General features: G+C 38.4%; 1 protein-coding gene across 1 annotated transcript; it reads left to right on the top strand.

Moving 5' to 3' along the window:
* Positions 1–9,131: 9,131 nt before the first annotated feature.
* LOC103698623 (probable steroid-binding protein 3) lies at positions 9,132–9,536 on the top strand. The gene has a single exon (XM_008780660.3). The coding sequence runs from the start codon at positions 9,132–9,134 to the stop codon at positions 9,432–9,434; it is 303 nt and encodes a 100-aa protein (XP_008778882.1). The 3' UTR covers positions 9,435–9,536.
* The last annotated feature ends 390 nt before the right edge of the window (positions 9,537–9,926 follow it).

The raw sequence follows: 9,926 nt of genomic DNA, 5'->3' as shown, positions 1-9,926 counted from the left end.
TTAATTTTTTAATCACATTAGGATTCCTAATCTCATTAGGAGAATTAATTGATTTAGGAGCATGCATCCTACGATGCCATGTGGACTTCAAAGTCCGCATAATGTGAACATGACTTAAGTTATATTTATCCTACGACGACATGTGGTCTTTAAAATCCGCACAAATCTTAGTTTAATCAAATTGACCCAATCATGAACCCAAATCAATTTGGGTCAAACTTAATTTGATTTGGCTCATTAAATCAGCCCAATTGCAGTCCAATTGCAATCAATTTCACTTAATTCTTCTTTCATTAACTCACTAACACTTAGTGGGTTAATTCAATCACCAATCATATTGATAATTGATTTTTATTATGATTCCAAATCATAATTATGATAGTCTGACTAATTAAATTCTCTATGTGTGTGATCCTGTAGGTTCTATTCTAACTGGTAGTGAGAAACATTGAGATCTCCATCTCAATATCACTAAAACTTCTTTCAGTGGACTGAAATGATTTCAGTTCTACTCTTAGGGTTCACTGATCACCAAATGAATGCCTTCGAGTCTCACAATCCACTAGTGACACCTAGCAGTATGTTGTGGCAATCCAGCAGAATGAAATATCTGAATCTTTTGGTGTAGTTAGCGTATGATACAGTCCCTCTATCATGGATTCCGACGTGACGAAGGTTATGGATATCTCATCAAATTCCATCGTCTGTCATATGTCAAATTTATACGACTTCTAGTTCGAGATATGGAAAACTCTTTTTTCAAAATACCTGATCAGAAATTTATCGAACTCAGTCAAATAAAACACATAGGATCACTCCTAATCTATCAAGATTGATAGATCCCATCTAGATGCAACCTTATTCCAAAATGAACCTACCGTAGCTAATCCACACTACAAGGATCCGAATGGCTAGGGCCCAAGTTCACATGCTTGTCAAAATACAGCAACCTCACAGTGAATAACTGAGGCATCACAGGTCAAAGGATCAGTCATACAACTGCAGCATAAGTAGTCACTGACGAGTGGATAGACATCCATGTGACTACTATCTTTTGTCACGCTCAGTATCTTGTTCTCTAACAAGTACTCGCATAATCACTCCAGTGTCTCTACACCGTGGACTCGAGACTCGTCCATCTGACTAAGTGATCTGTGCACTAATCTCAGCGGATCGATCACCATCCCTCGTGATGGATCCATCGATCAGGAGCATTTAGAAATTAATCCCTAATGACACATGCCTCAAATTCTCAACTTCTTGAGAATATGTGTCATCATCTATTAATTTCTTGGACGATTCATGGATATATACAAACATGAATGAAAAATAAATTGCCCAATCTTATTTATTAATATGAGTCAAATACAAATTTGTGCCCTAGATTACAAATATGTGTCAGCCACGTTGGCTTTTAGGGCATACTTCTAACAGTTAGGAAGTGCTCCCTTCCATTCCTAGGCAAACTATAGATGATAGGCATAAGCCCAATCCATAATAACAACTAACAAGTCAATGAAAGTAGCAAAACCAAGTGACCAAGAGGGAAGACATAGCAACAATTCATGTGGAAAACCCATCAATGAAGGGAAAAGTCATCGAGCACCACCTAGGAATCCACTAATCAATGACATGAAGAGTATAAGAGATCCACGACAACAAGAAAACTACAAAGATGCAAAAAATCCTCTACAAGAAAAATACATCAACTTGCTTCCAACTTACTAACTTAGTAGCTACACACAACCTCAAAGAGAGAAACCCCAACTTTTGGAACTTCAATCCATGAAGACTCTTGTATTCAGAGACCCTTTCTTGTTGTGTCAAGAAATTCAAAAACCCACCTCTTTCTTCTTCTTCTTTTAAACTTGTATTCATTCTAGCTAACATTGTGTAGGCTACCGCTTAAAAAAAGGTGTGCCAACTTAGTGAGGGCCATTCTGCATGGAGCTAGCCTAAAATACTGGTAGTAAGTCCAACAATCTTCCCCTCTAGACTCATGTGGAGGATTCCCATCGATTAGTAAATCCCATGCCCAAGATTTTCTTTGTCGGCCCTAAATCCTTCATGTGAAAGGACTTCTTAGGTCTTTCTTCAACTTGCCATTTCTCCAATAGACTTGCTAATTAGAAGCATGCCACCAATACAAAGTAAAAGGATAATAAAGTCACTATCCCAAACATTTTGACATGAATACAATGATCCACATATGTCCTCTTGTACCTATAGCTCAGCATGAAAGTACTAAATTTCTCGTACTATTGGTGAGGGCCTTGTTTGAAGCCATACAAGCACTTCTTGAATTTGCAAACAAAGTGTTCTTTGCCCTTGACAACAAAGCCTTGGGGCTAATCTATGTAGATTTCCTCCTCCAAGTCAACATAAAGGAACACGATCATGAAATCTAGTTGTTCAGAGCCTTTTACACCTAGTCGAATCTAATACTTGACTTGCTTGTCACCATCATTTTTCAACCGGAACATTCACTTGTTTTTCAAAATCTTTCAATTCTCCGATAGCTCCATCAAATCATATCTATCATTCTTATGCAAAGAATCAATTACTTCTTGCATAGCCCATTATCACTTGTCCCTTTGTTCATGATCCCATGCTTCTTACAAAGTTTCTGGTTCCTTTTCATCACTAAGCATTATATACTCACTAGGAGAGTACTTCTTTGATGGTTGATGATAGCCTTGTAGACCTTCTTAGTTGCAGCATAGGTGGTGGTTTTTGTTCGGAAAATTGTTCTTTTTTCTCATCACCAACTTTAAGAGGAAGATTTTCATCAATCACTTCAACTTGGCCTTTTTGGACATCTTCCCCTTCATCCTGAATCATTGGAGAAGAAATATGCCTCAAATCAACAAATTCACCTCTACTAGCTTATGGTTTCTCCACTTTTTAAGATATACACTTGTTTAATTTTCAATGACAACAACATCTGGGCTTCTAACGAACTTCTTTGCTTCCAAATCCCAAAGCCTATAACCAAACTCTTCAGCCCCATATCCCAAGAAAATGCACGTCTTTGACTTATCATCAAGCTTGTTTCTTTGACCTTTTAGCACACGAACAAATTCTTTGCACCCAAAAACACCCTCAAGTGCTTGAAAAAGATATCTTTTCTGGTCCACACCTTTTTTGAGTAATCACCATTCAATGGTTTTGAAGGAGATTAAATAATCAAGTACCAAGTAGTGTGCATAGCCTCTGCCTACAAAGATCTTGGCAACTTGGCTTGTGACAACATACATCAAATATTCTCACAAAATTGTATGATTCATTGTTGACCCAAAAGATTGATTTTGTTGATTACAAAATAATTGAATAGGTTACTAATGCTTGTGTATTTTGGAGCAGTCTAATTTATTTTTTAGGGAAGCTTTATAAGTTTAAACACTTCAAGAAATCTGTGGAGAAGCTTAAAGGATCAAATTCTCAAAATTGGACAAAGTTGTTTGGAGGCTTCTGAAGCATAAGATCCGACTCCACTTTGCCAGATGTCGACCCTTGGATTTCTACAAACCAAAATAGAGATTTTAAAATTTTCTAGGCATCAGAAATCAAACTCAGGGGCTTAAGAGTCGACCCCTAGGTCGACTCTAGCACCTAGGAGTCGATTGGCACATGAGAACTATTTGGCATAGGGTAGGAGTCCACCCTAGGGTTGACCCTCAAGCTACGGGTTGACCTTTGATGTGCCATAAGCAAAAGAAAGAGAAGGATTTTCTTGGTCCCTTCAATAGTCAATCTTAGGAATGATCCCCAAGCCAGGAGTCTACCCTAGGGTTGACCCCTTTATTCTTGTAGGCCTATAACGGCTAGTTTTTCAGCACAAACAAATAGCATTAAATGTATTACAAGTACTCTCCTACAATCTTCAATGGCTAGAATCCACTCTTCGACATCTCTTATTCATAAAAAGGGTTTCCAAAATCAAATGAAAGAAGATGAGGATTGAGAGATTGAGCATACTGAAAGCAAAAGAGCCTCGTTCATTTAAAAGCTTTTAATACGAGCATAAGCACCACTTCAAGGGCATGGATTGAAAATCTCTATCTGAAGTGCACATCCAAAAGAGCTTCTCCCAGCAAATCAAAAAGAGGTTTATTCATTTTTGTTTCCCATCTATGCAGCCCAAGAGGGGGGTGAATTAAGCTATTCAAAAATTTACAAATATAAGTGCAGCAGAACAATAACTTTCTAATGTGCATGCAATGTGCAACAACTAGGATAAGTGATAAGTAGAGTAATAAATGAAATGCACAATGCACACAATCAAAAACACCATAAATATAAGATTTATAATGGTTCGGTGCCAAACCTAGCACCTACATCTACTCTTCAAGCTCCCTACTTGAGAATTCTAATCCACTAATCATCTATAAATGATTACAATGTCAGACAAATAAGCAGAGTTCTCCCAAGCTAGTCACTCATTTTTCCAGCATGAGCAAGTCTTGCCACTTCATTTCAAGGTATGGATCAACCTTTTCTATGTTTTAGCTAAATCAAAACTTGTTCCCACAAATACAAAGAGATACAATGATAAAAATAGTGAATATACAATGAATACAATAAAAGCTTCTTAATAAGCAAAAATAAAACCAATTAAATATCTTTAGAATTGCCGAAAGAAGCCTTTTGATGTGTACTATAGTTTGAAATGTTCAATGAATGCTCTTGAAGTGGTTGTTAAAGTTGAACCGAATGCTTCTTATTCAATGAATGCTCTTCTTGCTTTGAATGCTTTTTCTCTTGATTCTTCTTGTTTCTTCTTGTTGTTTTTCAATCTTTTGGAAGCTTATTTATGGGAAGAAGTTGCTGGAGAGTGATTACTAGCCATTGATGATTGTTGGAGAGTGGTTATAAGCCATTAAATGCTTCTTTTTGCTACTGAAAAATTAGCCGTTATGGCCTGCCAAAGTAGAGGGTCCACTCTTGCTCCAGGGATTGGGGTCGACTCTTGCTCCATGGGTTGACACATGAGGAAACTAGAAAATAGTGCCCTATGTTTCTCACCTTGGCATGCAAGAGCTGACCTATAGGCAATAAAAATAGTGAAATATCAAATAATGAGCTAGATAGCCTAGTAACTAATTTATACTTTTAACTAGCGGGCAATGACATAAATAATAATTTATAAAAATAAGCATATAGAATTCATCAGTTCAAATCCAAATCTAGATATTCAAGCTAACTCATTTGAAAGAAAAAAAAATGGGTTATAACAAACTGAAGCTTAAATAAAAAAGAACCTTATCAATTCTGTTCTAAACTCACTTCAGTTATAGCATTTCAGAGATCCATAGGAGTATTTTCTCTAGGCCAATTTCATCCATGGTGAATTAGAAAGGCTGATCTATTACTTATTATATATTTAAGGCGGGTTTATCTCTTACCCATTGATTGATATGCAATATTATCAAAATATTATGCATGCCAAATCCTATCTTTCTCAAAATTTAAATTTTCATTCATAAATCTAAAGCCTTTCAAAACATCAAGTTCATTTCGTCAGCCATGAGATATAACCATATTTTTCCAACGCAGGGTCATGATACTACACATCTTCCTGCGGTATGCCATAAATTTTATTATGGCGAAGTCCTTCGAGACCATGTATCTCCTTGTGGTATACTGCATTGCGGCGTAAATCCTACACAACAAATCAAATGGCAATGTATAACCTCCACTTGCTGAATCCCTAACATAGTTAGACTAAGAGTCCAAAACAATTATATAGTTTTATATTTTAGTGTGACAAAATACATGTAATCATGTAGTATGAAAATCAATCAAACAAGATCAATACTTCTAATCATACATCATCACTATATTTCAAAATAAAAAATTATGTAATAATAAAATACTATTCATCAAATTTATTCATCATAAATGGTACGATTCAAAATTTATTAATATAATAATTTATAATTGGTCGATACATCTAGAAAATAAATTTATTATTACTTACCTCACAATTATACCATCAATACCAAAAAAAATTAGAAATTTTCTCGTCAAAATTGTCAATTTTGGATCATATCATAGTATCTCCTATATTTTTAACTTAGATAATCAAAGAATATAGATGAAAAATTAGGACAGTGATGGAAAAACATAAGGAAAAGAACTGGCTAGATGGCGGTGCCTAGCGGCCCACATTGGTTCGATTTGGTTAATCCAGGAGATCAAGAATCAGGCGAGGGAGATAATTTGAGTCCCTTAACATCCGATAGGGTGAGAGGAGAAGAGAGAGAAAGATGGTAGAGGGAGAAAGAGAAAAAATAGAGAGAGGAAAATAGAAATAGCCACCAAGGTGGTAGCATGGTGGTAAGGGGGTGATAATTCAGCCAAGTTGCCTGGGTTCAAAACGTGCGGGCGTCGATTAAATTTGGGAACCGGATGCCCCACGCCCGGATGGCTTGTTGGCGGTTATGCTTTCCTTCCACCTGTACCTAGGTGGTGCCAAGTATGACGTACTCACTTTCGGGTGGAGAGGGTATGAGTAAAACGGAGTCTATCCGCATCGAACATTCTTCTAGCGGGGCGGGGGCCCAGTGGGGGCTGCTACGCGGGGTCGGGTTGGTCCCTTTCTCCCCCTACCTCTTTTTTATAGAAAAAAGAAAAAAAAAGGGGGATTTTCCAACTCCCCCCCCCCCCCCCCCCCCCCCCCCCGCGATAGAGTGAGAAGAGAAGAGAGAGAAAGATGGTAGAGGGAGAAAGAGAAAAAAATAAAGACAGAAACAGGGGATTCTTCTCCCCTCAAATTTCTTCCCTGTTTTTTTTTTTGAAAAATAGAGGAGTTTCAAGGCCTCCTCAATCCAACGGGAGAAAGGTGCAATGCCGGTGGCTGTGGCATGCTGGCGGCGACCCACAACGGTACCGGGCATCGATGAGAGGCCTGGGGCGACAGTGACGGCAAGAGAAGGTGACCCGTAGTGGAGAAACCAAAGTAAATCAGTTAGACAGGGGAAACAAGCTCGGTCAAAACGATGCCCGTTTGAGGCTCCACACACTCGCTGGCAGATAGGGGCTTGGGCATAAGCCAATGTGAGAGACCAGATAAAGGCCTCAGCGATGAGCATTGGTGCTGAACACGAGGGAAAGCAATAGGATCGGGATCAATTCACAAATAGGGATCATGGCATCCCTTTTTGGGGTGAAATCCGGGGAATCACCGGTGCAATCCTGACCGGCGGAAGGGGAAAGATCGGATAAACAAGTGGCAAGGCTTTGCCGCAATAACCGGGTGGTGGTGGACTCTGTTTTGGACTAAAATGAAGGACGAGAGAAAACCAAATGGTCTACTAGCCTTGGCCTCATGATGCTAAAAATTTTCATAGCACAGCATGATATCGCCACATCCAAATTAATCAAAAACATTGTCTTTTTCTTTCTCAATGAAATCCTCCTATACAGAGAAAACCAAATCAAGTCTTTGATCATAAAACATTCCGAATCAAGGGGATAATATTTCTGACCAGCTAAAAATAAGTCAGATCACCACACTTCTACTGTACACTCTAATTTCAACCACCAAAATTCAATAATTTATTAAATAACTTTTAACCAAAAATGCTACTCCGTATTGTAAACTAAAAGATCCAAAATTTAAATTTCAAAAAGTGCTAAAGAGGAACTCTTGACCCCAACAACAATGGAAAAGAACCCTACATTAGCTCATAAACACAAATTTTGAATTGAAATTTTCATACACAAACCATAGTCTCCGGTAGACATATACAAGGTATATTATTTTGATCCAAAAATGGTAATTAAAATTATCAAATATTCCACTAAGATGAATACTCTATGATCTCAAAATAAAGTCAATTCCTTCAATAAAAAAATAGACCTATTTGCAATATTTCCAAATACATTTTCTTCTACATACCAGTTTCATACAAGATCCACATATAGGTTCAAATATCGAAGAATATTCCAATTAGATATCATAATAATCTTTCTTAATCCAAGTCTTAATCAACTTCCTATGAATGAACGACAATTTATGACTAAATATGTCACACCACCGATCCGAGATCGTGAGTCGGGGGTCGTGGCAACCACTGCACACTCGTAGGAAACTTTTTTCGTGAGCATGCAAGACATCTCATCATGATATCAAAATCAGATAGTGCAAATAATATAACTAATAATATGCAATCTTTATTTCATTAACTAACTCAACTTACAATGTCTCAGAATTCTAACATTAGTCTAAGCTAATACATAATTTAAATAAACTCTAATCCAAGATAATTTGTGCCATAGTTCTTCCAAACGCTCCTTCATATTGAAAAATCCCAATTGAAATAATTCTTTGGATATGTAAAAACAATAAAAAATTATATAATGAGCTAAACAATCTAGTAAGTAATGAATACCTTAACTAGATAATTTATATAATAACATAAAATGTAAATACAAATTATGATGAATCAATATAAAGACATAATCAATTTCATTTCAAAAGATAAATTCATTAAAAATCCATCTTTCAAATATTCGTATATGTAATTATAAATCTGATTCGAAACAAATCACATTCAACTCAACAATCTTCAATTATGACTAGGGGTGGTAAAATATGACCTAACCCGCCAACCCGACCCGTGTTCGATCCGCCATAAACAGCTTTGGGTTTGGCCTAAATAGATTTGGATCGTAAACAGGTTGAGCTATTTAACTTGTTTATTAATTGGGTCAGATATATATTTTAGATGTCTGACCTGTTCAATCCATTTAACGCGTTTAATATATGGGTCGGTAACTCAAGTTGGATCAGATTTGACAGCCCAAAGAAAAGCCTTGCCGCATCGCACTCCGCTCGGCCCGATTTCAATTTTCACCACGACTTCTCCAGTTCTCCTTAGGGTTAGGGACCTAGGGTTTGTAATTATCCAGTCTCCCAATTCTATTTCACTGCCTCGGCCCGATTTCACCACATTGCCCTCTTCCCTCGTTCTCCCCTCTCCTCTCGTCCGGATTCTTTGCCTCCGCCCTCTCCTCCCCCTCTCCTTCGGACCTCCGCCTCTGCCCTCTCCTCTCCTTTGCCAACTTCTACTACCTCCCCGTCGATGGCGACCGTGGCGGGGACTCGAGCAAGCCCATGGACTGCGATGGAGGTAACGGCACAGCAGCTCAAGGGTTTCGATGGCTCGGACCCAAGCAAGCCCATCTACATCGCGATCTGGGGGACGATCTACGACATAACATCCGACAAGGGATTTTACGGACCCGGCGGCTCCTACGCCGTCTTCTCCAGCTGGGAGGTGAGCTGGGCGCTGGCCAAGATGAGCAAGAGCGAGGAGGACGTCTGCGGCAACCTCGACGGCCACTCCGACAAGGAGATGGGCATCCTTCAGGACTGGGAGAAGAAGTTCCAGGCCAAATATCCCGTCGTCAGCCACCTCGCCTCTTGAAATCCCTTTCGATCCTAGCATGAAAGATGCGAACTTTCTACTTATTGAGGTCTGATTTCATGTGCCTACTGTCGATTAATATTTTATCTTGTTTGATCACGAGCGAACGTCGATTTGTGTATGCAATTGACTAAATAAGTGAAGACTCTGTGTGTGGGTTCAGGTTATTAAATAGGTCAGATCAGAAAATCATAAATCTAGACCCGACCTGTTTATTAAACAGGTTCAACGGGTTGGGTCGGATTACCTATTTATTAAACATGACAGGTTCAAGTTGTAATTTCTGACCTATTTAATAAACAGGTCGGATTAGGTTTATGATTTTCTGATCCGACCTGCATCTGACTCGATCCGTTTATGTCCAATCCGACCCGATTGCCACCCCTAATTAGGATCACACTTATATCCTATAGTTAGGCCAGAAACAGAACTGCATTTATGATAGTCAACTTTAAAGACCACGCAATAGCACGTATCTGGTAGGATAGTAAT

The sequence above is a fragment of the Phoenix dactylifera genome, unplaced genomic scaffold, assembly GCF_009389715.1.
Source record: "Phoenix dactylifera cultivar Barhee BC4 unplaced genomic scaffold, palm_55x_up_171113_PBpolish2nd_filt_p 000297F, whole genome shotgun sequence".
Taxonomy (NCBI): Eukaryota; Viridiplantae; Streptophyta; class Magnoliopsida; order Arecales; family Arecaceae; genus Phoenix; species Phoenix dactylifera.
Note: the sequence above shows the minus strand (reverse complement) of the source record. Positions and strands in the feature narration are given on the sequence as shown.